At 38.5% G+C, this 27,521-nt stretch overlaps 1 protein-coding gene across 5 annotated transcripts; it reads left to right on the forward strand.

The window, feature by feature from the left end:
* The first annotated feature begins 38 nt into the window (after positions 1-38).
* On the forward strand, positions 39-26,339 carry PSEN1 (presenilin 1). Of its 5 annotated transcripts, none has more exons than XM_057416200.1 (12): positions 39-89; positions 3,133-3,276; positions 5,095-5,133; positions 7,879-8,132; positions 9,463-9,604; positions 13,244-13,311; positions 14,617-14,837; positions 16,908-17,006; positions 18,288-18,374; positions 19,198-19,371; positions 21,358-21,476; positions 23,558-26,339. In XM_057416200.1, exons 2-12 carry the CDS (start codon positions 3,193-3,195, stop codon positions 23,591-23,593), a joined length of 1,323 nt encoding a protein of 440 aa, XP_057272183.1. In that variant the 5' UTR covers positions 39-89; positions 3,133-3,192; the 3' UTR covers positions 23,594-26,339. The 5 variants fall into 5 exon arrangements, with proteins under 5 accessions (XP_057272183.1, XP_057272179.1, XP_057272180.1 ...); XM_057416196.1 differs by lacking the exon at positions 23,558-26,339 and adding an exon at positions 21,780-22,769; XM_057416197.1 differs by lacking the exons at positions 5,095-5,133; positions 23,558-26,339 and adding an exon at positions 21,780-22,769.
* The last annotated feature ends 1,182 nt before the right edge of the window (positions 26,340-27,521 follow it).

The raw sequence follows: 27,521 nt of genomic DNA on the forward strand, positions 1-27,521 counted from the left end.
AGGGCGGGGCCCGGGCCGGAAGCGAGTGGGGCCGGGCTGCGGGGCGGAGGGGAGTCGGTGGCGGGGACCACGGGAGGGGCGCCGTGCAGGTGGGTGTATGGGGCGCCGGGCAGCCCGGGTCACGGCAACGCCGGGGGTCGTGGCCGCCCGCTGGGACGGGCTGAGTGTAGGGCGGGCTGGCTGGGCAACCCGGGGCGGGGCCGGGCCAGGTTGGTTGGTCGTGGGGCGGCCGTGACCGGTGTTTGTGTGAGCCCTTGGCCGCGGGTAGGGGCGCGGTCCCTGACTCCTCCCGCGGCCGGAGCGGGAGAGAGGTGGGCGGGTGAAGGAGAGCTGCGGCAGTGAGACTGCATGGGGCGCCGGTGACGCCGAGCGGTGTTGTGCAGGGTCCCAACCCCTCAGCCCCGCCACCACAGGGCCTCGCGGCCTGTGTGGGAGCCGGCGGGGTAGCCGCTCGCCTGGCCCGGGTCCCCACGCCGGGTCGGCCGGGGCTGTGCTCAGGGCTGAGGCAAGGCTGAGGACGAGCTCCGAGGGGCGCTCGGTGTCCCCAGGAAAGCAGTGGCTGCTGCTCGCTGGAGGGAGAAGGCAGGGGTTAACCTTGCCGCACCGATGGGTACCTGTCCCTCTTCTCTCAGCAGAGGATCGTTGTAGAGCTGCTTCTTGTGTTACTACAGCCTTTTAGGCAAAATAGTGTATGGAAAGCTATAGCTGTAAATAAATCCTGTTTTTTTTGTACTAAAGAGAGCCAAAGGAAGCAAGGAAGAACTTTTCCAGGCAGGCTGTTTTATTTTTAACAGCTTTATTAGGAAAAATAATGCTTTGGTGAGCCCCTTTTCTGGTAAAACAAGTAAAAAATTATGCCTCTTTAGGCAGAGTTGATTTCTAGATGTCATTCTTTCATAGTTAAATTGAGTGTTCATTTGTTAAAAAAAAAGGAAAATAAAGCTGTTTGTCCTGAATCCATGTTCTGAGCTCTGAAGTTTTCAAAGGGGATTATTTTAACAAACCATAAGTATTGAGGCCTGGTAGACACTGTCATTCAGGCTATGCTGTAATTTTTCTGTCAGTTTTCTCCCTGTCTTCAGTTTCTCTCTGTTACTCTGAGTGGTTCTGGTCATTTTGTGGTGGTTTTCTTTACCAGGCTTTACCTAGGGTTTCATGGGTTGATGGTTTTGATTTTTGGTGGTGTGCTTTGGTTTTGTTTTTTCCACCCCTCTCCTATAATTTTAATTAAACTAGAATTTTGACATGCTGGTATGTGGAAAATCTCATTCAGATACTCCACATTTGGATAAAAATACCTAACTTTTTCCTGAGTGGTGACCCTGTCACTGAGAATTTTTACCAGTGGCAGCCTTAAGTCAAAATTGTTTATATTCTGTAGCCCAGTCAAAGAATTAGTGCAAAAACTTTAAAAACAGCACACTGCCTATTTATTTCCATCTAATCTTACATTTCATTATATTGTAAGTTAGATGTGCTTTATTTTCAATTACAAATGTAGAAGAGAGCCATTCTAGTGAAAATTGTTTTCCAAACAGTTTGCATGCTCCCACTAGACTGGTTAAATTAGTGTTTCTTCCTAATGGCTCTTTAGTGCAAGCTACATCCCTGTTGAAGTTAGTAAGTGCTATGCACTAGTCTTGTAAGATAAGCATTTATTTGCAAGTAGAGAACTGGCTTCTGTATTTTGCCATGTATGAAAATAGATGTCACTCCCTCTTCATGGTGCTGTCTTCCAGCACTTGAGGCTTGCTGATACCAAAGCTGAGAAGCCTTACATTGTGGTGTCCTCCCTTGTATGAGGTTTTGAGATCACTCCATACATTAGTTAAGTACACTAAACCAGCAGAAAAATATTCTTGTTTTCTTTTCCTGGATTTGTTTTCTTCCATTTTGTAAATAAAATGTAATTTTATTTATCAGTCCTCTGCTGTAGTAGAGGACTGATACATGCTGGAGTTGGCACAAGGAGCACAAGTTGCTGCCTGGGATGGAAGTGGGGACTGGCATTCCAGCCTTGAGGCAGTGGTTTATTCACTTTCCTGTGTTTTGTGTAACCAAGCCAGTGATTTATCTAGGCTTGCTCATTGTTTCTTCAAATTAACATGTTTTTGGTTTGGTTTTTGTTTTGTTTTTTTTAAACTTGGGTAGCTACATCACCCTGCTTCCTCTTCCCTCTATATTGCTTTCTTCTCCTTTGTTAGGGAGCACATAGTTTATTCATGTTTGCATAGGAAAATGTTAGCATGTGACTTTTTTTGTAGAGGAATGTATAAAGCTGTTACAAGCATATGGGGTAAGTAATGGATTTAAACTTAAAAAGGGGAAGTTCGTGTTAGATATAAGGAAGAAGTTCTTTGCTGTGAGGGTGGTGAGAGGCTGGCACAGGTTGCCTGAAGAAGTGGTAAGTGCTCCATCCCTGGCAATGTTCAAGGCCAGGGTGGACACAGCCTTGGGTGACATGGTCTAGCATGAGGCGCCCCTGCCCATGGCAGAGGGGCTGGAACTAGATGAACTTAAAGTCCCTTCCAGCCCAAACCATTCAAACAATCTATGATTCTATTTGTGCATTTATTGATAGAGAATTTAGCTGATAGGGAAAACTTAACACTAGGAGAAATAAATGAACATTACTTCTTGAGGCTCAGCTCAGTTCTCCATAGATTGCTCTTGGGGCATTACATTAAAGTGTTAAAGATACATCCAGATTTTAAAGGATCAAGTGTAACTCAGTCGTCTGTGCTTGAAGATTCCCCTTGGGCTTATCAGCAATCCAAAACCAAACAACTTGGAGCAATTGTACTCCGTGGAGATAGAAACATGAAAGAGCTCCGACACTAAGCATGCAGTGCTTCTTATTTATTGCACAAAAAGGAATGGAAAACTGGTTTGAATTACTAGTTTATTGCTGGGTTACTTCTGTGGCTGATGAACTAATTAGAAACACTTAGACACTTTTGTTTTTATGCTGGAAAATCCATATTGCCACTCCTTAGTAGATGTGATACAGTTGTGATGGTGTAGATGGAAAATCGTCTTTGCTCTATGTGAACTGTAAAAATTGGGGTAGGGAGGGAATAGAGAACCTGGTCATATAACAACAAAGACTTTCACACATCTTTTTCCTTTCAGCATCTCAAGAGGGAAGATCTGTTTTGTGCATAAATAACTGATTTCCAGAGGACAGACCCAATGACAGAACTATCTGCGCATTTACCCCAGTTTCAGCATGGGCAACTGACAGAAAACTTCCCTGATAACCACCTCAGCAACACTGTATGTAAGAATTTTATTACCTGATAGCAGTTAAATCAGCATGAGTAATGAGTGCGGATGAACATACAGTTCAGAATGCTAGAAATCTGTCTGGGAGTAGTTGTCTCTCATCTGGACTGTTGTGGTGATAAGCTGATGAAAGAAATATCCTGTAAAGTATCATCTAATGTTCCAAATTAATTTTTATATACAGATAAGACTTCCTCAGTTTAAAGTGGTGTTAGAATGTCCAAGCCCTCAAGAAAAAAAAAGAAAATGGGATGAGTGGGATGCTCCTTTGTCAAACATTGACCTTTAGAGGATTTAGTGAACTCTTGTTCTAGCCTGGCTGTGATCTGCTCAATTCATAGGTTTCCCACTCAGTTCATTTTAGTCTAGGTAGAACTGGAAGCCTGGGTTTTGTTGCTGTTGCTGGAGGACTGCTGTGCAGGAAGAGCAGCACTGTCTTGTCTGTGAATAATTGTTAAGGTGCTTTCAGAGTTCTTGAGGCTTCTGTGGGAAGGGGGAACTCAAACCATAAACTTTCATAAGATTGCTTTGAAAGATTTGTTGCTCAAACTGTACCCATTGTACCACATGTTTTGGTAAAAAAAAAAGTTTAGATTATCTGATTGGGTGTGGTCCTCAGGCTCTTGGATTTGTCATGCTCAGCTCTTTGTTCTTTTATAGCTCTTAAATATCAGGTTTCCCTGTGACACAGAAATGCTCTTGTAAGGCTGGGCCCCTTGTAGCCATACTTATGGCAGTGATTCAAGAGAATATTTTGATCCCTGCTCTAACTCTTCTACACAATCCAGGATTTTGAAAAGTCCTTTGTTTTATCCCAAATGGACAACCCGGTATATCAGTAAAAATAAAAAAAAAACAGACACCTGAAAAGTTATTTTTAAATCAAAAAGTCAGTCTGACTAAAACCTTACTGTTTGTAAGAAACTGTAAATAAAAATGGGGAAGTGGAAACTTTCCTACTAAGTGCTTTGTGAGGGAATGAAAAAGGCTTAATTTCCTCTTGGACAGGTGAGAGATTAACTTTTATTGAACGCTTCTGCCAGATAAAAAGGCAGAGCTCAGTCATAAGCTGTGGGCTCACCATCCTTACAGACGCACACAATCTTGCGGGAGCAAGGTGATGCTCCTTCCTAGCAATGGGGGGCAGATAGTTCTATTTTCACTAACAGATTGTACTTATGAATTACTACTACTTGTGGTGCTTTATTTCCATGTTTTAAGTGTAACTCTAGGGTGGTTTCAATACATAGTTGTAATGGGTTTTCTCACCTACACACATCTGCTTTGTTTTTGTGGAACATATAAAAGTGCTTTTCCGCTTAAGGGTATCCAGCTTCTGTGGCTAACAGAGTGTGAATGAACACTAAGTACTATAATTTGCCATCTCTTCTTCCAGTCACACCCCAAGAGTTCAGAAGAGTCTTCAGTATGTGTCATTGTATCGTGACCTTTAAATTTAAATGGCGTATGTGAGAACTAGCAAGGTTTGTGCCCACTGTCAGGCAAAGTGGTCTGCTCCTGATGTATGAATCTGGATTTAATAAATAAAAACTCTTATCGAATATGCTAGGTGTTTATCTCTTGGTTCAGGGGCATTGCTCTGGGTTTGCTATTAACTATTTTACTGATAGGAAAAAAACACATTAACACTTTGCTTTTGATACTGTTTATTCACCTGAAAGCACATAGTTCATAACTTAATTTGCTTACAGTGTTACAACAGGTGTTACTGACTTTTTAGCTTCAGAATTTTCACTTTTAACAATGTCTGAGGAAAGCGAAGAGTCTGTTCCTTTGCTTCCACTTCAGCAAGAGTCCATGGCTTCTGCTCTGTTTAATACTGATCAGGTAGGATATGAGTGCATTTTGTTATTTTAAGCAGTGGGGCACACGCATGTCACGTTTACACTTTAGTAGCCTGAAAGGACAACTTTTTTCCTAGTTTTAACAGCAAATGAGAGGATAACTCTTACAACTCTTTTGATGCTGGTCTGCTTGTCATGCACTGTGTATTAGTATGTAAAGACATTTTGTGGTCGCATCTTTGTTCTTAACTAGTGAAGGGAATAAAATGGCACATACTTGTCCGATTTCTTCAATTTTTCTCTTTCTGTTTGAGTTTGCAGTTTTTTGTAGTGGTGTGCTAGTTAATCAGGCAATTCTTTTGGCTCTTTCTGTGTTGTGCTTTGCAAAGCTGTGGATTTTTTTCCACTTTTACATTTTTATGCCTGAGATAGCGGTAATGGCTTCCTTGTGCTGGGCTGCTGTTACAGCAGAAAAAGAGCAACACATTCTGCAAGTGTGCAGAAACCTAAATACTAGGTCTGCTTTGCTTGTGAAGTGTTCCAAGGCTCTTATAATCTCCGACATAGTATTACTTATGATCATTTCAGGCAGATTATTTAGGCAAACGGGTTTATTGTTATTTTAGGCTGAGAGAAATGGAGTAGGTTACTGTCAAAGTGAAAAAATGTTACATTTCAGCTATAATCTATACAGAAGGAGGTTCAGTTGCAGCCAGCATGTCAGAATAATTAAACATGATCTCTTTGCATTCTTCCATACTGCTGTTTCTATCTGATTTTCAATAATTATATGTGAGGACTTTACACAAAATTCCATGTGATTTATAGTGAATCATTTAATAAGAAATAATATTGAACAGAATATCTTTAATGATACTAAATTCAAACTAAGGTTAAAACTAAGGTTAGAAGTCTCAAAATCTGTTTGCCTGCTAGTTTTAATTGTTTAGCTAAGAGAATTTTAGACTTTTTTTCCTCCCCTTATATTCAGTTTCTTTTTTGAAAAAATAAAGCAAACCTTCCGTGAGGACAGTTCTTGAAACCCTGCTTAGCCTTGATCCTGAGGATACCACAGAAAAGGAGTAAATAGGGAAAGTGTTTGGTGTGTATTGTTACTTAGTGATGTTTTGTAAAAGCAAATTTTTCATGAGCTGGAGAAGTTGTAAAGCTTCAACAAAGGTTTTAGCAGTGTCAGTGTTTGCAGTTCAAAGTCCAGGCACTTGTACTCCTTAATCACTTATGTGCTTTTGAAAACCCCTATGTGAGTTCCTGAGTGTAGACTTGACATCTGATCTTTCTGGAGGGTAGGGCTGGGAAAATCCTTTATAAAGAATCTCTGAAATAATTATTGATTTATCAAAAACCTGCAGTGAATTAATGAGGTATAACTCAGCAGTTATGGTTGTAAATGCTGTTAAGAACAGGTAATGAGACTTTAACATTGTATGTATAAGGAAAAAATTACTTGTGTAAGCAGAAATTCATTAGGTTATTTTCAATGCCCTATCTCATGTCTAGAGCAATTTTACTTAATGAGTGGTAGTTCATCCTTCAGTTTGTTGTACATTTTAATCTAAAGCTGTTTTAGTGCACTTAATCAAACTGTTTGAAGTAATTCTGAAGAAATCAGATTAATTTTGTAAGGGATCAAAAATCTGTATGTAAGTTCTCCTACGTTAAAGCTCTTGAGCGGAAGAAATAGAAATGGTACAGCATTGGCTGTGGACAGTAATGCAGTAAAAAAAAAAGTAGTCTTACTACTGCGTTTTGGGGCTTGTTTAGAGTGACTGGTAAACATAAAATGGTTTTGTTTCTTTGTAGTCCAGAACAGGTGAAACATAGGTTACTCTCCTGTTGTGTTCTCTGTATATGCACACTGTATATAAAAGGCTGAATGTCCCCTGCTGATGGGGCTTCTTGCAGAGGGTCAAAAGGTATGAGACACCAGGAGGAGTGCAGACCCCATCATTTACTTGTAGGTGTTATTTCCAGTCTGGTTTTGCTTGTGGTTAACCTTAATTCTGTTGAAAGTTTACCTCTGTCCTTGTGTTCAAATTATACCCTTGGTGTTTTATATAGCAACATCAGGAAAGCTAGGAGACTCTTTTGTATTTGCTAACAGGGGTGGTGGAATTTCTTCAGTGCCAGTAAAAGGTTGTGTCAATAGTATCCTTGGGAAAGGAGCGAAAGAATCTGCAAGCTTAGCTCATCATGCTAAATCTCTAGATCAAATCTCAGTACAAAGGCTGAGAATTACCTGAGTTTGATAACCATTTCTGTGTCATTCTTCTCCCTAAAAATGTGGGAACACAGTGCTTCTTGAAACTCCATTTTAATATATTCTAGTTAGTATATGGTAGTGGGAGTAATGTGGTAAAGACAGGAATTTTCTTGGGATTTTCATGGAATTAGGTTCATAAATATCTGTCATTTCTAGGAACAGATATAGTTAATTCTTGTGAAGCTGAGAGTAATCTTCTATCATGTATCCTTGTATGAACTGTAGTTTGGACCAAGGGGGAAAAGCTGTCAGTCTTTACTCAGTTTTAAAGGAAAGGGGATGTAGCTGTTAGATGCAGCCAGCCTACTTTCAGCTTTTGTTTCTAACATCACACTGTGCTCCCATTCTTTTGATAACTATGTGATGCAGTTAATTACTACTGTTTAAGTCCTTGCTGAGCCACGTGTTCCTGACATTAAATATTACCTTAAATGTATTCCTTTTGCTTCATGTACAGGAGTATAATTGTGGATAGTTGCTGAGGAGACTGTTTTTTGTGTATTGCAGAATGACAGTTGCGAGAGACGTCGCCATGATAATAGTGAGCGCAGAAGAAATGACAATCCTGACTCTGAGACCAATGGGCAGCCACAAAACATTCAGCAAGTGGTGGAACAAGAAGAAGAAGAAGATGAGGAGCTGACGCTGAAATATGGCGCAAAACATGTGATTATGTTATTTGTACCTGTCACACTTTGCATGGTGGTCGTTGTTGCAACCATCAAGTCTGTCAGCTTTTACACACGCAAGGATGGACAGCTGTATGTATCATTTCCCCCCCTATCTTTTTAATGGACTAACTTAGAAAATTTTCCATAATCTCCGTTTCTTTGTGAGTCTAATTCAAGCAGGGAACTCCATCTTGCCTCCCTTTTTCTTTCACCAGCCCAAAGACTGTTTTGTTGTATTCCATCCAGAAACCAGACTCTTTGTGGTACTATTGACATTTGTTTTCTATCTGGTGACTAGTCAGGTTAATGTGGTTGTTATTACTTGATTCAAATCCTAGTTCTCATTTTAAGCCTTCATCATGCCCTGTGGCATTTAGAGAATAAACTGAAACCTGAGTCAAAGCCATTTCAGTTGTACTCTGCTACAATACAAACATTTTGGAAAAGGAAGAAGCTACTCATTTAAATGAAGTAACAGATATGCCAAGTTCTGATTTTATCTCTGCTGTTTGATAAATAAATACAAATGGAAGAGGAAAACAGCTTTTGAGGTTCACTTCAGTTGCATCTACAGATTTTTTCTGGCAGGTTTCCTGTATAGAAAATGGCTTTTTTTGGGGGGGGGGGGGGTTGGGGGGAGGTGTTTGTTGGTTTGCTTTTTGGTTTTGTTTTGTTTTTTTTTTGGTAAAATAGTCATGTTGTCAAAAAAAGGCAATTTCAGTGAAAGCTAATTTGAGAGAAAGGAATAAAGGAAGAGCACTAAACCTGTCACAACCTGCAGCAAATCAGTCTAAATATTCCATTGCGAAAACATCCAGACAAAATGGTTCAAAGTGTGTTTGCCTTTGAAATGTTTGTATAACATAAGCATGTTGTAAAATGCTTCAATAAAACACAAAGATCTTTCTCTCCGTCAAAGTTTTTAATCAAGGAATTATTTTTCTTTAGATTTTTATTTATGGTAAGTGTTCTCACCCACCAGTGAAGTGTTTTCCCCAGTATCTTGTATTTTTTTAAGACAGTTGAGCCCATACTTGGTTTGTTGAAACCACTGGGGGATCCTTTCACTGCAAATCCAGTAGATGGTGTGCTCATAAAGGTCTAGCTGCAGTAATAGTCTAATGAGTCATAGCATGTGAGTAATTTTATCAGGCAACATTGTGGTCTGTTTTTTTGATTGTTTTACAAAATACAAAACAGTAATAATCTAACAATGTAGGAAAAGCAAGTCTTCTACGTTTTTTTTAATTAAATTTTGCCTAATATGATACTATGCCTTTCAAATTTTGCCCAAGTAGGAAATAGGTGTTGCTCTTGCAGCTCTGAATTGAAAGATCAGTGCAATTTCAGTTGATGTATGCCTCATGTATCAGAAACATCTGCATTCAGTGGCATTTCAGTTGACTCTTTGTTGTTGTAGCATCTACACTCCTTTCACAGAAGAGACAGAGACAGTAGGACAGAGAGCCCTGAATTCAATTCTCAACGCAGCTATCATGATCAGTGTTATCATTGTCATGACCATACTCCTGGTTGTGCTTTACAAATACAGGTGCTACAAGGTGAGTATAAATATATCTAACCTGAGTAATTGTGCTATTTTTTTAGTACAGATTATTGAGAATGGAACAAAGTGAAGGATGTTATCAAGGATGAGTGAGCAAGTGTAGCAGAATTGGTGATTCGGTTTACTGTTACAGTTTTTGTGGCCACTGTTCCTCTGAGGCAGCAGGAGACATAGGCCCAGTGCTAAATCTGCTGGCTCTTTTGTCAGTTAGAATTGGGGTACCATTGCTTCCTATTGCTGTGAGATACCCACAGGAATGTGAAATCTTCCTGCAGTCAAGAACTTACGAAGTACAGACCTGGTCCTACCATTTGAAATCTGTTCAGGACCTCAGGGCCTTTTCTCCTCCCCTCTCCCAGCCCTACCCCAGTACAGAAGTCTCCAAACAGTGTGATGTGTGCATGGCTGTACATGCCAGACAATATCCTAATAGCAAACACAGAGACACTAAGGCTCTTTTGTAAAAGACTTCAATCATATGATGTAATCTAGGCAAGTCCAGGCTGAGCATAAATAAATTGCCTGGGAGGAGTTCTTTGTGAAAATTCTTGGTTGCCTTTTGGTTTTGATGACCAAATTGACAAGGCTTGGCCTAATAAAACTTCCAAGTATGCAGCCAGAACCTTGAACCTGTTTCATGATTGTAAAACATAGTGGAATCCATGCACTGGCCCAAAGCTTTGCTTCATTTTATTTTATCACCAAGAGGGGAAAATGGTTTTGGTCTTTATGGCTGTAGGTGAAACCCCTTTTCAAAGTATCTGTGAAGTGACTGGGGAAATTATTTTTGCCTGAATCTGCATACAGCTTGGAATGTGGTGTTTGTTTGTTTTTTTTAGGTATAGACTTTTGTTTTATCACATTGTGGTGTTAAATCTGGACTGACAAAGTTTTCTTTTTAAATTGCCAATTGTGTTCATTCTAATGAAGTCAAATAACTGATATACTTCAGCTAGGTTCCTTAGCACCCAGTGGGTTCTCCTTAGGTGCTGAAGGCATCAACTATTTTTTATGAAGCTCTTCACATTTCTGGCTTCCTTCTTGACCTTACAAAGTACTGCACATTCTTCTTACAAAAATAATTGCTGTAGTAAAAAAATTATAATGATCAGACAACAGAAATTTTCTGTAGTTGTTTTATGCTAATTAAAAGAAATATGACTTATTTTTATAATTGCTAACAGTGTATTTCTATGCTGCTATACCAGAATGCTGTAAAATGTAGTTACATGTCCATCTGAATGTATTTTGCATGCAGTATGTAGTCTAGATTATGGGGAATGGAATTTACAATGAAAGAACATTATGCCTCCGGCTGGGAGTAATAACATGCTTATTTTTCATGAGATTTTTATCTGAAAACTCCTTTGAAGAAAGGAAATACTGTCACAGCTTTACTGCTGTTAGTTTCCTATGTTTCTTCTGTATGTGATAAGTTAAGCATGGTCCTCATTCTAGCTCCTACATCTAATCACAAACAGCATCTTCGAAGATGATTCTATTTGACTGACTTTTCTTATACTGTTTTTTATTATTCTCTGCATGTGTCATTGTTTTAGCCAGATCTGGCTGCTGTAGCTCATTTTAATTCTCTGCATTCTGCCATCAAAGTCAACTCTGTACCAGCAATCAGTTAGCATCGAAGCTGTTGTCAAATGAAGAATTAAGATTATTTGATTAGTAGGCAACAGACCTGCCATAGTATCCTGCTTGGAAAACATTGGCCAAAAGTTGGAAGAAGCACTTTGGCAAAATCACTTGTATGAAAAGAGGCTGGTGATCTGAAAAATGCTATAGCAACTGAGAGACATACTGAGAATAAAACAAACTTCTGTGTATAAAATACCCACTTATGACAAGTCTTGAAAATACCTTTAGTACTGCTGACAATAGTTATGCAAAGTGTGTGCAAACTGCCTTGGTACTAATGGCCTTGGGGTTTGATATTATTGTTTTTATTCTTTAGTAGAATGAAATGGTAGTATTCACTTTAATTTCTTAAGTGGTAAAAAAGTTTAAGAGCTTATACTACAAATATAATAAATACACCTAGAAGTCATGTTGTTATTAAAGGAAAAAAGTGGTTTCAACTGATTTTACAGAGAATTAAAATTCCTCTTTTTATGTCACTACCTAGATATATAGATAGCTTTACCAGCTATTTGAAAGTTGGATTCCGTTTCAGGTATCTTTCAGTCTTCAGCTTTAGTACATTTTCTTCCCTCCCCACTAGCTCTGAGTGACAGTTTGACTGATTGATACAGATACTTTGGCAGTTTTCCTGCAGCATCTTTACAAGCACCATGCTTATTATGTGTGGGAAATGAAGTCTTTTAGAGACTGTACTAGGAAATATGGAAAGCCAGTCTGTTGGATTAGCAAGTTAACTGACAAGTTTTATTAGGCTGAAGGTTGAATTTGAACCTGTTTTGAAAGACTGTGAGGGATGAGAATGAATGTTTCAAAAATCCCTGGGAATTTAAAACATGCTTATGAAAAATTTAGTATTAAGCTGAATGTTCTAAATTACCAGCTAATAGCTAGATTATTAATTTGCTGGCAAGTCCTGTTTGCCTCACGTAAACATGATTCCTTCAGTCTGTGCACATGTGCTTTACATCTAACTTTTGCAAAATACTTTAAGAACTATACCATAAGTTACATTCTACTACACATCTTTCAGAAGAGAAAAAGATAACACAGTTTCTAAACACTTGCTGAATACTTCAATCTGGTGAACATATATAGCTAATTTTCCACTAAGCATGTCTAATTCAAGCAGGATTTCTTATGCAGCTTGAATTTCTAGAGTACTACTTCTGAGTGGTTTTGTACTTGCAGTGTTGGGTCTGGTTTTATATGTAAGATTCTGTGCTGGGAATTTGACAAATATGTTTCATTCTCAATTTAGAGATTACAAAAGCTACAGGTCTCTTAAATCTTAATTTTTAATTTTGCACAGTAATATATGTAAGTGCTATGCACTTTTGTCAGTGTGAAGTCTGCGTGTCTGTCTTTTCCAGGGTTAAATCTATGCATGTTTCCACTGAGTGCAACCCTGAACTGTTTTTAGTTAAATTGCTGGGCATGTGTATCTGCTCTCATATCAGAATTAGGGATTGTCTGTAGATGATTGATATATATTCATATGAGAATATAGAAATCCTTATATAGTTATTCATCAATGACATGCTAATTCTGAATTTCAGCAGATAAGAACTGAAGGTTTTTCTATGCTCCAGCATTTAATTTTATAACTGTATTCTGAAAATGTTTTAAAATCAGATCAGGCTCTTTAACTCCACAAAAATGAACCATGTTTTCCATCTGTGTTAATACTGGATACTTCTGCTATTAATGTCACTTGTCAAAATGGCCTAAAAAATATACAGACAGTAATTTTCACTGTATACCACCTCTATCAAAAGATCACAAAGCACTTACAGTTCATAAGTGTAAACTGAAATACAGTAATGTGTGTAGGCTAAATATGAACCGTAGCAAAAACCAGGAGAGCTATCTTGAATATTAACTTTCTTGCTTAAATCAAAATGGAAAATAAAAGCATTATAAGTAGATACTAATTTAAAAAAAACAAATCTTAAAAAAATCTGTATTGATATCTTTTATACAGGTGATCCATGGCTGGCTTATAATTTCTTCTCTTTTGCTGCTTTTCTTTTTCTCATTCATCTACCTGGGGTAAGTGAACTAAAGCATTAATATGCTATTTTTAATGTCTCACTTTGTCTGTTTATTTTAGAACTAGTCCTTGAATCTTAAGAATGCCAGTGAGTAAACTATTGTAATGAAATCTTTAGTTTTATATAGTTCCATAGAGTACACTTAAAAGAGAGATTTGTGGGTTTACAGTGCATCTGATACACAGAGGTTGTCCATCATGTGCATCACTAAAATAAGCTGTCTTCTACAGGGTAGCTTATTCTGTTAGCATATCTTCTGATAACTTTAATTTTTCATAGCCATATGACTCGAGTGGTTGTTTACTTTGTGGCTTTTGTGGTGGGCTGTATATGCAAAGGCTGTTTGCATGTGAGTGTCAGAAAAGAATCAACTGAAAAGAACTGCCTCTCTCACCAAAATATGTTGTGTTTTTCTTTTCAAATTTGGAAGAGTGCCTTTATCCAGACATCAGGAAAAGTTGTTCATAATAGTTGGCATTTTCTAAAACAAGCAACCTGATCAGGGTTTGTAACTAGAGTTGTGCCACAGAGCTATTACACTTCTGTGTATTTTTGTACCACTTGATGACAGGTACACTTCTTTTTGAAGAAGCTTGTTTAATTTGGACAATAAGGGGAGAAAGTGGTGTTCTTTCAGTCACTTAATTTTTGCCAAAAGTGATCTGTGATGCCTTTTTTTGATCAGTATTTTCTCTAACCTTATTAACAACTTTTGAAATACAAAGCCAAGGTCTGCTGCACAAGTGCAGTGCAGGCTAGGTGGAGGTGAGTTGAAAGTCTCACCTCCTTTGGGTTTGGGTTGGAGGTAGCACTTTTCCATGAACATGTGTGAGTAGAAAGACTAAAGGCTTTCCTTCTTCCTTCTGATGTTCAAAAATCATATGCACAGTTAGAGTGACTGGTCATAGAATTACAGAATAGTTAGGGTTGGAAAGGACCTCAAGATCTTCTAGTTCCAACCCCCCTGCCTTGGGCAGGGACACCTCACACTAGGCCATATTGCTCAAGGCTCTGTCCAGCCTAGCTGTGTCCTTTCCTGTCAATTTTGGTTTTGTTTGAGAAGGAAATAAAACATTAATGATAATTTTCAGAAAAGTGAAAGAGTTGGTGTGAAACAAACAGTGGTAAAACTACCCCTTTTGTTAAGAACAGGGAGGTTCTAATTGAAGATTGAATTTTACATTTGTGCTAACAATGAATATGAAAATTTTAAATAACAGTATTATGAAACTTGCATCTGTAACCTGTTTACATTGTTTTGAGCAAATGTGGTCCATAGTATTTTCTTTTATTTCTTTTTTAGTGAGGTTTTTAAGACCTATAACGTTGCCATGGACTACATTACAGTGGCACTCATGATCTGGAACTTCGGTGTTGTGGGAATGATTTGTATTCATTGGAAGGGTCCACTCCGGCTCCAGCAGGCATATCTCATTATGATAAGTGCTCTCATGGCCTTGGTGTTCATTAAGTACCTTCCTGAATGGACTGCATGGCTTATCCTGGCTGTCATTTCAGTGTATGGTAAGGTCTGGGGCAAGGCACAGTAACAGGTATTATGGTGGGAATCTCTTCTACTCCCTGACTTTCCTGTTTGTCTGATTAGACCTTTAAAAAGATAAAAGGGGGGGGGGGGGTAGTAGGAGGGTGTTGGTGTCGTCCATGGCAGATAAGGCGATTACAAACTTCAGAAATAAGATCATGATCTAAACTGAGATTGGTCCCCCGCAGCTAAGGGCTTTGTGTGACTGTGTGGTGCCATCTTCCTTCCTGTTTTCTGAACTTTCTAGATCCTCTGGGGAGGAGAATTGAACTAATTCAAGAAAGGAGGAGATACGAGACTTATGTTGCCATTTTGATCCCTTTCTATGAAGGTGGAGAGTTTTTTAGCTTCTCATTTTATGCAAGAATTTTTGGAAACTATTTTATGTTCAGAATTTAGGAGCTGCTTGTTTGTGTACAGTCCCGTACAGGCATAAATCTGCGTAACCTACAAATTGCTCAAATTTGTGGACATAAACAACACCCTGATCCATGTCTAGTAATGTAATGAGAAGGATGCAAGGAGTGATTAAAGACAGTTTTAATTGCTCAAAGTCATTTTACATTTAGAAGAACATGGTTGTGAGATTTGTTTCTTTGACTTTTTTATATAAAAAGAAAATTCACTTGAATTACCGCATATTAGACTTTTTCAGAATGATGACTGATGCGTAGATGTAGTTTTTTCATAAAGCTTTAGAGGGCAGTGGACACTTGGTAAGAAGATCACTCTATATCCCAAATACTAATTTAGTTCCCAGGCAAGACTAAAATCCAGTTACCTAGGCGTAATTAAAACATTACAGCCATGAAGATGTGCTCATAACTTGATTTTGTTTTGGAAGCATGTAAGTGTGATGAATGTGTACTCTGAAAGTCACTGACGGTGATAAAGACTGAGACTGTGTCCAGCTGTAGAAGTGTAGGGTTTAATAAGATTGTATTAGCTCTGATAGGTCAGTGTACTCCCTAGGTGTGCTCTCCTTTCAGAGGAAGAAAAAATGTCCCTTGTGTGTATGCTCATGGATCATAAGGCACAGAAAGAAAACCTTCCCATCCCCCATTCCAGCTTCCACCCTTCTTGTGACTGGAACAAATCTGAGTATTCCAAGCATTCAGCCTTCCTACAGTGATTGCAAAACAAAATTACTCTTTTGGACATATTCAATAATGTGGTTATTTTGAGTATAGGGGAAGGCAAGTTTCAAAGCCTGTGATCCCACACTGTGAGTGCCAGATTTTGTTTCAAATCAATTTAAAGACATACAGTGAGTAGAGAATTGCAAATGGTAGTAGCAAGGTTAATATGTAAGTGTTACAGATTTCTGTCCAAATATGCAAGGCAAGGGAAAGGTAGCTGAGGTTGTTTGTGGAGTTGCAAATTTCAGTAACAAGCCATTGACATTCAGCTGAGAAAACACATGGAGCATCTGATAGATCAGTTTTTCTTAATGCTGTGCTTTGATCTGTGCTTTGATGAGTAACTTGTTTCAGTTACAGTCATAGAGTTAATTTACAAAACAGTTATCCTGTTTTGGAAATTATTGATTTTTTTCAGTTAATTTTTATTTGTTCACCCAGTTTCATATACTGTCCCATGAACAAGAATTGAGAGAAGCAACAAAAAGCTGCTGTCTTTTTATTATGCTAAAGATGCTTGAACACTTCTCAAATGTACGCAAACAGAGCATTTTTCTGCAATGCGTAATAAACCTGGGTTTTTTCCTTTTCGTGTGCGCATTCACTTTTTTATCTGTAAGTGGGAATGAATATACAGGCATGCCTACTTAGAGGTTATGTGAGCCTCACTTACCTGTTGTCTTAAAATTTGTTCTGGCATTAAACTTGGTTTAGGAAAAGCTTTGATAATAGAAAGCAAGATTGGGTATTTCCAAGATGTTAGTTGAGAGCAAATAATTCACAAAAGTTAGTATTCAATTTACAAGACAACATACAGATACAAAAAAATGTGATGTCCTCACTTAAGGTAATACGCAATAGTAAATGTAAGTAGTCTGCAGTGATGCAAGATCTGTTCACTCTTCCTTTCAGACTTGGTTGCTGTCCTATGTCCTAAAGGTCCTCTTCGCATGCTAGTTGAAACGGCTCAAGAGAGAAATGAAACTCTCTTCCCAGCACTTATTTACTCCTGTAAGTACATTTCTCACTCAGCTGAAGTGATTTGCTCATTTTTCTGTATTTTAGCATGGTGCTTGTCAGCTGGAATTTTTAGTCTGGTCATTGGGGCCTCAGTTTTCCTTTCATTGTTGCTTCAAAAGTGTGGAACATTTCTGGCTGAGATCTCCTGAAATAAAACCCAGCATACTTTGTTACAAAACATGAACAGGAAGAATGGTAATACACCTTGTCTTGGCCAAAGAAGTGTGTCATTAAGCTGTAAATTAAGCCTATGCAAAAGGAGTTATTTGTTTTCAGAAAATATTTATGAGCTTTAAGAACTTAAACAATCTGTGTGCTACTGGAAGGAAAGGGAGAAATTGCCAGGAGGAGATTCGTTTATAGAACTGTTTTCTCCAGGGCTTGTCTTTTTCCATACATTGTTTCTCCCCTGCAGTTGTGAAAAATAAGCCACAGAATGCGATTTGCTGTTATCACCTGTGTAATTAGTACATAGTTCCACTGTTTCTGAAGTTCAACATCAGAACATTTTAGTTTGTACACCTAACTGTTGCTAGCTCTAGTGTTTCATATAAATGGTGAAATAGGTTAATGGTCAGTCAGTATGCTACTGGTGCTCCAGAAAGGCCTGTGTTTGGAAGCAGGAATTGTGCTGTAGAAGGGCTACTTCAGGGACAAGGTTACAGAGAATGGGGAGGGTTTTCTTCATCTGTCACTCTTGCTGTGTTTTACTGATACTACTCACAGTTGCCTGTTCTGTTTTGTGGGAGGAGAGGCTAATGCTAAGAAACCACAAACCTGAATTAAAATACACCATTTAAGTGTGACAGCATTTCATTACCTCTAGATTGGAAAGTTCTTTGTGATGGTGGGGGCAAAGAACTATTAAATTTGATGCAGATAACTGCCTCTGAATTGAGGTACCTCAGTACCAGTCTTAATAGACCTTTTTACTTGCAGAGAAAATAACTGATCAGTGGAAAAAAGTAATGAAGTTGTTGATTCAGATTTTCAGAGTGGGCCTCCTCATATGTAGAAGTATTTTCTCTGGCAACAGCTGTTGCCATTTTTTCAACATCTAGCAGAAATAAGACTTTTATTCTCCAAATTCTCTAAATGCATGTTGTATCTGGTACTGGCTGTGTTCCGGGTATTACTGTGCTTTAATGAGAGTAAAATTGCCTGTTGCAAAAGATAGATATATCAAAAAAAAAAAAAAAGAAAATGAATGGATTGATGCCATTATCTGATTAGCTGTGCTGGTGTGGGTTTTATTTTTTTGTTGTTTAATAGCAACAATGATATGGCTGGTTAACATGGCTGAGGAAGATCCAGAAGCCCAACGGAAAGCTTCCAAAAATGCTACTTACGATAAACAAGGTGAGTTTTACTTTGACAGGCCTTCATTGTTGTTATTTTATTGAAATACATGTTTATGGGTATTTGGGGGTTAGCTTTTTAAGTGTTCTAACTGCTGTGGAAGAGTGAAATGATGAATCTGTCAAGACCTCAAAAATGACTTGCTTATTGTGTGGTTAGTGTATTTGTTTTTCTGGGATCCAGGATGGTGGTGGTGAAATGACTGTCAATAGGCAGTCAATAGCTTGTCAAATTGGGATGATACAGCATAATGCTAACTGTATTAAGCAGAAATGTGTCTAGGCCTCCTGGCTATGCAGCTAGTGTTTAAAAACATGGTTTACTTGTTTACAAGTATTAGTAAAGAAGAGTAGAGTTTCTGAATTTAACATACTTGAAAGGGTGTTATGTATCTGTAACTTCCAGCAGTATTTTCTACTTTACTGGAAAATTACACAGTGTTGATTAAAGAAGTTAATAAAAGATGAGAGTTTATACCTTAAACTGCGATCTTTAAATTAGGTCACCACAGAACTTCCACTCTGTTATTTTGAAGTACTCCTGAATACTAGGACCTGAGTTTAGCATATAGATACTGTGACTGCAGAGTGCACTTTGACTCCTGATTGTTTAAATAAGTGAGAATGTGTTGTAATGGTGTTCACCAATGTTAAATGTTGCTAAATATTATGAAATACCTCTTTTTTCCTCATTCATTTATGTTCTTACATGTGGAGAAATGCTCTTTTTTCCTCATTCATTTATGTTCTTACATGTGGAGAAATTGTCATGTTTTAGAAGGCACTTTTTTGAAGATGATCTTAAATGCTTTTCTTCCTTTGAGCTCCGGCAAACCAGACTCGGAATGAAGATGCTGAAGCAGATGATGGTGGATTTAGTCAGGAATGGCAGCAACAAAGGGACAATAGAATAGGACCCATTGAATCAACACCTGAATCTCGTGCTGCTGTTCAGGCTCTACCCAGTAACTCTCAAACAAGTGAAGACCCTGAAGAACGTGAGTATGAAGTACTGTGCCCAGAAGACTTAGTAAATCTGAAGCTAGTTAGTCTTGGGTATTCCGGCTGCACAGATAGAGTATGCTATGAGCTAATAGCATCAACGAAGAACTGCTCTTGCTCATGATCAGTACTGACATGCCTTATAGAAATAGATGGAGTTGCTTTTTGGTAGCTGCAGGAGTGAGTAGTATTGGCCAAATTGCTCTTCAGTTTGATACACAGACGTAAAACTCGAAAAACACAAGCTCCTTTTAGACCATTATACAGTCAGTTGCATTGGCTTCTTTTCCACGCAGTGTTCTGCTGTATATCATCTCTTGGATTTTAGGCCCTGTAAAAGTCATTAACATCTTTTGCCTCAAGATTAAACTACTGTAATCCACTCTGTAGAAAGCAATGTTTAAAACCTAATTGGAGACTGAAATGAATGCAGAATGCCAGGAGCTTGCTTATTTTTCTCCAGCCTCTTCCTGATTGATCATCTCTGGAGAGCATATGACATTGATACTCAGAGATCTGTTTTAACAGGCTTATGATTTCCAGTTGCAGTTTAACTGCTATTAAGATTTGCAAAGCTCTTAATAAATCAGGGTCTACCTGTCTGATAAACTGCTCTCCCCATGTGATGCTCTGTATGATACAGGTACAACTACTTCCTCTGATTCTCAGGTGCTCCTTTGTTTCTAAAATTGTTCTTAAAGTGGAAGTCTATTTTTAATTTATTTTGTCCCCAAAATTCCAAATTCAGAGTGTGTTACAAATCCATTTTAATTTATAGAGCTTAGAAAAATAACATGAAAATGCAAAAATTTTGAGATTTGGGCTATTTTAGTTTGTTAAGTAGTTAACTAAAACTCTCTTCTGGTCAGACTAATGATTTTCTCCCTCCTGTATTCCTAAAGCGAATAGTAATGACAGATGTGCAGCGATCCAGAGTTGTTAGCCAGCATTAGCTTACTAGAAATTTGGAGCAGCTCATTAGAAATTTGGAGAGTTCACTTGTGTGGAAGGACTTGCCTTTGCTTATTGTTCTGTCACACTGAAAAAGCAAGCATCAAAGTTTTGTGTCAGCAGTTTTGAGGTTGCCTTGTTTTTCCTCTGTCTTCCTCCCCAGCCCCCTTCTTTTTTCCATTGTTTTTTCCCCAGTGATAATCAGGCATACACCTCTTTTTGATAATTTCTTAGAACTAAAATGAGTTTTGTGCTGGACAGTAATCGGGTAACAAAGTAAACAATAGGCCAAATGAAAACAGCTGGTGACCCAAGGTTGGCCTCTCTGACTTAGTATCTTGGATTAAAAGCTCAAAGTGTACTGGTGTTCAGGAAATCTTCGTTACTTTGTTTGCAGAAATAATTGAGTGTTGTGTTCCCAGAGTTGTTGCTAAGGTTGGTGATTACTGTTTAAAAGACTAAGGCATTAACTCATAAGTTTTCCTAGACCTCACATCTTAGACTAAATATCTTGGGTTTTTGCCTTTGTGATGTGCTCTGTAATCACACACAAGTGCTTTTTAGAGCTACCTTAGTAAGAATTCTGTAGGAAAACTGGGAGGGCAGTGGAACATTTTGCTGGCAAATAAAACATCATCTGCAAAGGGCTTTTTTGTATTCTCCCTCAGACATCTTAAAGAAATTGTACTTGAGTATTCTGTTGAATATGGTATGACAACCAGAAGTGAACATTCCCTGAACAAATATTATTACAAACATATGTTTGTATATATTGCATCTGTATGTACAGGGGACTAGGAACATAGAAAAATTCTGATTATATGTTTGAGTGGTATAATGTTCTTAAGATGTCTTGTTTCACAAGACTTTTTATCGCTTGATTCAGGAGTAATGCTAGTTTTGAAAAGAAAATGTTCTTGCTAACAAGTCTAGTTAAAACATACTGTAAATCTGTATTCTCTGACACTTACTGATGCTTAATATTAGTAGATTGTCTGGTATTTAATGCTGCTATATATTCACTTTTGCAGGAGGAGTAAAGCTAGGTTTAGGAGACTTCATTTTCTACAGTGTTCTTGTCGGCAAAGCCTCCGCAACAGCAAGCGGGGATTGGAATACAACTTTAGCCTGTTTTGTAGCCATATTAATTGTGAGTATGTTGTAATATTATAATAGGCATAGTTTCTATTGTTCGTCAGAGACAAAGTCATAACTACTGCTATTTTTTATTTGGAATTCATTTATCTGGTGACCAGATGAATGAGGAAAACTGATGAGGACTTTAGCTGTCATCTTTGCTGGCTGTATATCTGTCACTTAAGCCTTTAGTTTAAGAAGACATGAGCTGTATCTTGTATTTCTGTGAGAATAATGTTTGCATATATATAATCTTTTGCTTGTCAGAGTTCCCTAATTTCTCCCCATGTTTTTTGTTGTTTTTTTTTCCTCTCAGGGTCTGTGCCTTACACTTCTGCTTCTTGCCATCTTTAAGAAGGCCTTACCAGCTCTTCCAATCTCCATAACCTTTGGGCTTGTTTTTTACTTTGCTACAGATAACTTGGTGCAGCCCTTTATGGACCAGCTAGCATTCCATCAGTTTTATATCTAGCACATTTGATGCTGGTATGGATATTTGTAGCAAATCTTCAGGAGGAAAAATGTTTTTCCTTCAGTTCTCAAGTGAGACTGAAGTTTAATACTCAAGATTCCAAGCCTGAATCATTACAACTTCCTCCAGTGGCGTGGGTTTTTGTTGGTTTGGTTGTTATTTTTCCTGAGACGACTGCTGCACTGAGCACCATAAGAGCTTTTTCTGTGTGAAAATGACTTCTTCCTGATAGCCGGTCTAAACCGGGTGCTATTATGTCAGAAGTAATCTGATACGTGTATTTATCTCTGGTGAGGACCACCGCTGTGAGAGTTGCTAATGCTTCCACCAGCAATGTGATCTCTTACCACAGGTTGATTATTTTCACAGCACTAAGGGTGCTCAGGACTTCCTTGATGTTAACAGAGGAAGCTGACAAATCACAAGGAACTTGTCCCTGTAACTGCTTAAAGAGAAAAAAAAAAAAACAATTCAGACTTCTTCGGCAGAGATTTTTTGACAGTGGAGTCTTTGTGTAATGAGAAAATACTTTGCAGCAATTTGACAAAGGTAGAAGGGACTGTCATTCTAAGAGTGTTCCACCACTTCATAGCCTCTGTGCCTGAGCATGCTTTGTTTATTAAATATAAAAGCTTTTCTTTTCCCACACTGGAACGAGACCCTCTTCTCAGTTTTAATACTTTGAATCCTCAAGCATGGAGTGCACGTTCTGTACACGTGCTCCAGTTTATATAGCTACTTAGACTTGGACTGAATTATTTGGCATTAGTAGTTCATAAGGTCCTAATTTGGATCTTAGGTTCTAGAAGGTCAATAAACTGCATTAAAAAGCAATTTCAGGACCTACTCTCTGTGCTCTTGCAGATCATTTTACTAGAACACTATTTCAAACCCTGTGTTTGAGAATGGTCACTAACAGCATGGACTGCATTGTTGGTATATGTTCCTTCTATTGAAATTCTTATAAGTACACATCTGCAGCAATCCCAGATGGAGTTTAGCTCGCCAGATCTAGAGGCCAAAGTGCTATTAGTAGCACTTCTAATGCTTCATTTAAATTTTTCCTTGTCAAAAATGTGGTTTACAGTTCAGTTGACCTGAAATATTGGTCAGTCAACCCTCTAGCACCTCAGGCTGGGCAGGGTTGGTTTTCTGGTTGGTTTTTTGTTTTCATGCAGTATCTTTATTGGTGAGGATACTTAAGTTGAGACGTTAATTAGTGTTACTGATAAGAGAAATTTGTGACCCCCTTCACTTTACTTACCTTTCCTGTGAGGAACCTGGAAAAATGAAATGCAACTCAGTCACTGAAAAGAAGACAGAAGATTTTTAACTTCTTATGAGAAAAAGAATTGATTCAAACCTTAAAACTACTAAACTCTGTTTTCTTCTTCATTTGAAAGAAATAATTTCTAAATAATTGCTTGGAAATGAGTCTTGTGCAAGATGAAGTTGATTTTGCTGTAGGCTCTTACTCTGTACAAGTAATTTATTTTCTGAGGGAAGCATAGGGAGTGGGTACTGTTGATGGGCATTCCATTTTACTTTCATCTTGATACTGGAGTCCCTGCCAAGTAGAAAAACTGTCAAAATCCTGACAAGTTCCTTTTACCTTTTTTTAGGGCTTTGTTTCAGTGCCTGTAGATTCAAAGGACTGAGACACCACAGATGCTCACCAACCATTGCCCAAATAAGGGAAGAAAGGCTATGATGTAATAGTTTGCTTTAAAACCAGGAGACGTTTACTTTGATTGTCCTTGGAAACATCTGTCTCTTCTAGTATGACTTGCTAACTACAGTGTTAGCATCTGCGTTCTCATAAAATATATTGCCTTGTCTCCTCTAAAGTACTTTCATTCATTATCACTTTGTTTATTTCACCCATGAAATAAATAAATAAATTTTATTTTAGTCAACATGCCTTCAGGAAGGGCAAGTCATGCCTGACAAATCTGATGGCCTTCTATGATGGGCCTACAGGACTGGTGGATAAGGGGAGGACAATTGACATCATCTACCTTGACTTTTACAAGGTATTTGACACTGTCCCACATGGCATCCTTGCCTAAATTAGAGACATGGGTTTGACCTGATGGATAAGGAATTGGCTTGATGGTCATACTCGGAGAGGTGTGGTCAATGGCTCGATGTCAAAGTGGAGATCAGTTGATGAGTGGCATTCCTCAGGGGTTGGCATTGGGACCCTGGGGTTGGAAGTAATCTTTAAGGTTCATTCCAACACAAACCATTCTGTTGTTCTATGATCTCATTTGTGTGCTGATTTGTTATGGGTAGCATTATTAAAACAACCATATCAAAATTGCGTACACTGACTTTTCAAGTCAGACTTGCTTGTGTTTTCTAGCTTAAATCACTGTTCCATTTTTGAAGCCTGACCCTAAAACAAGTTGTCTGTTTTGTTTTCTGTTTTTTTTTGCAAGACTTTTACATGGTTTTATACTGTTGTAACTTGTCCCTTTCCTGAGCATTATATCTAAGAAAATTCTCTTGTGTGTTTTATTTGGCATCCTAACTATTGTTTTGTTGTGTAGAACAGGCTTGTTAAGAGTTGGCATCACTAGCATCAGTTTGCCTATCTGAGCTGACTCTCAATCAAGGGTTGTTACTTAAATGCCCCAGTTATCTTTATTATTTGGGGTTTTGGCTTAAATATGCACCACGGGAGCACTATCTCTATGAAGAGTTGCTTTAGAATCTATAGAAATGCACAAAAGCCTTTCCATATACTTGAATGGGTGTTAGATGTACAACCCAAGGAAGAGCTCAGAATCTTCAAACGCTAAATTGCCTATATTCTGCCCCCCAGCACTGCATCTGCTATCCTGAAGTTCTAATTTCTGAGCTAGTGTGGACTTACAGTGGTGGAGGCTGTAAAATTTATATTCGCAGAAACTGTTCAAGTTTATGTATTTGAATGTCAAATTCAGAAGGGAAACTGCTTTTCCAGCCCAGACCAATGTATGTTAAAATAAACTGCTTATTACCAAGTCTTACGTACACTTTCAGAAACCAGATGAAATTTTCTAGATTTGCCCTCTTATACCAAGTCATGGTAGCTTATGTTCCAAATGAGATCTTGCAACCAAAGATTATCTCAGTACTTGGGTCCATGATGTTCAGCTGAGAATAGTCTTTGTTTGCTTGTGGGTTGTTAGCTACATAAGCGTGAAGGTTGTGTCACTTTCCTCTCCTTTGTCTTAAAACACCAGTCTGAGATTGTGAACCATTTCAGCTTGGCTAGCTTGGTATAACTGAAGGACTTCAATGTGTAGTCTGCATTTTTGTGAGTTTTTGTTATTATTAAATTAGTATGTTAATGACAGCACGTTAGACTGTAGCTCTGAAAGAACTATTGTGTAACCCTAGTAGCTAAATTAATCTCTTTTGTGCCCAGGCAGACTGACTGGTAGCTGGTGTGTGACTGTTCCAGTGTTCATACTTTGAAACTGGGTGTCATGATAGCTTTCTCTTCCCTTTCAGCTTACATCAGTGATTAGTCTCCTTTGGCTAAGCTTCAGATAAATAAATGAGGAAAAAATAACACTGAGTTACATACTTGCCTAAAACCTGGCCACTTTCATTTCTCCTGTTTTTTCCCTGTTGGGGGATTTAATCCAGAGCAAAAAAGAGAGATCCCTGGAAGCTGGTCTTAATAGAAATGTGTATGATGCTGTCGTATCTACATATGGCATATACATATGGTATAGTGCTATCCGTGGTGGCACTCAAATTCAAATGTCATCTGTGTGAGGTGAGATTTGCAGGTATGCATGTGATATTGCAACACATACAGAATAGTTCTGACTGGGCAGATGATGAATTCTTTGAGCCAAATAATCAAGGGCTGTGCTCCACTAAAAATGTACAAAGCAAACCGTAACTATTTCAGGCATAGGAGACTGGTGCTTCTTGGATATATAGATATGTATCTGTACCTGTAGCCATGTAGATATATATGTACTCTGGGCCTGTAAATGAGAAATGTTCTGCCATTAGTGCAGTCAAGAGTTAAATTTGCAGAAGTACATTTTGGGTGGACGGTACTGTATGACAAAACTTCTCAAAATGCTTTATTTAAAAAGACATTACTTTTGGCAATGATGCTGTTGAAATGAGTTTAATAGACTGTGGAACATTTCTGCACTGTGATTGCATCTCGGTGGTAACTTGGTCATTGGGAACGCTGAAACATGAACTAGAATGGAATTCTACACTCAAAGCATTTGCTGTTTTCTTTTTTACGAACACTGGTTTGTACATAACCTGAATTGAATGTGAATGTTTTTTAAACACCTTTCATGTTCTTGATAAGTTTTTGATAGATTATTGCAAATTTTACTGTGTTTGTCTTAATTATTAAAATAAAAGTTGCATGGATCCTGACTTATCTTGCCTTTACTATATTATTTTAAAGTCATCACTTAAAGCTGTTGGAGGCCTAAACACCATAGCTGTTTTGATTCAGCATTTGTGAGATTCTTGACTTAAGACACTTAGGTACCTGCTTTATTTCCCAGCGGCAGAGCTTCACGCTGATTTCTGTAGAAGTACTTTCTTCTGAAAGCTATTTTTTGTGTTCCATCTGAAGAGTGAGTCCAGGCTTGTTGTAGAGGCACCCATAAGGTATAATTAAGGCATGAGAAAACACTATGCGATTATACTGAAACACCAGGTAACACAAAGATCGTTGTTACAGAGGAAAAATACATAGGATGCTCAGAATGAAAACATTTCACAAACAGCGGTATGTAGTGTGACTTTTCTAATTGTATTGATATGAAATCGGCAGCAAAGAGCTTTCCCCTAGAAGGACTTTTTGTCATTATTTTGGGGAAGTATTCACTGCAAAATTCAGATCTGAGTTAACTGACTGCTATTGAAGCTGTTTCTTGGGGACTGCCTTGTCTCTGGATGGAAGGCCTGCATGGAAGACCTAAAGAAAGGTCCATATTGACAAGTAGAAAGTCAAGCAGAGGTGGTGGCAGGTCTCCGTGGATGAACAAGGAGCTCCTCACTGAACCCAAACAGGAAGTGACCCAAAAGGAGCATGGAGTTTCTTTTAAGATCTTGCAGGGTTAGGAAACCCAGGGCCCCTCTGGAGTTGGATCTTGCAAGGGGTATGAAGGGCAAGAAGAAAGAATTCTACAACTATATAACAGCAAAAGTAAGACTAGGGAAAGTAAGACTAGGTGCCCTCCCTGCTGAATGGGGCAGGGGAACTTGTGTCAAACAGCAAGGAGAAGGCTGAGGTACTTGCTGGCAGGACTGGCCTTTAAGGAATCGTACCCCTGAGACCAGAGGGAAGGTCTGGATCAAGGTAGACAACCTTGGTGGAAAAGGGCAGTTTAGGAAGCATGTACACAAACAATGCTCTTAGGTCTGTGCAGCCTGACAGGTTGTACCCATGAGTGCTCACTGAGCCGGCTGATGTCATTGTGAGGCCGCTCTGTCTGGAGATTGGAAAAGAAAATTTTACTCCTATCCTCGAAAAGGAAAGAACTGGGGAGCTCCAGGCCAGTCAGCCTCACCTCAGTTCCTGGGAAGCAGAAGCAGAAAATGCTTCCA

This window comes from Pezoporus wallicus, unplaced genomic scaffold (assembly GCF_028554395.1).
Source record: "Pezoporus wallicus isolate ANWC-B61680 ecotype Strahan unplaced genomic scaffold, APGP_CSIRO_Pwel_v1 scaffold_2146, whole genome shotgun sequence".
Taxonomy (NCBI): Eukaryota; Metazoa; Chordata; class Aves; order Psittaciformes; family Psittacidae; genus Pezoporus; species Pezoporus wallicus.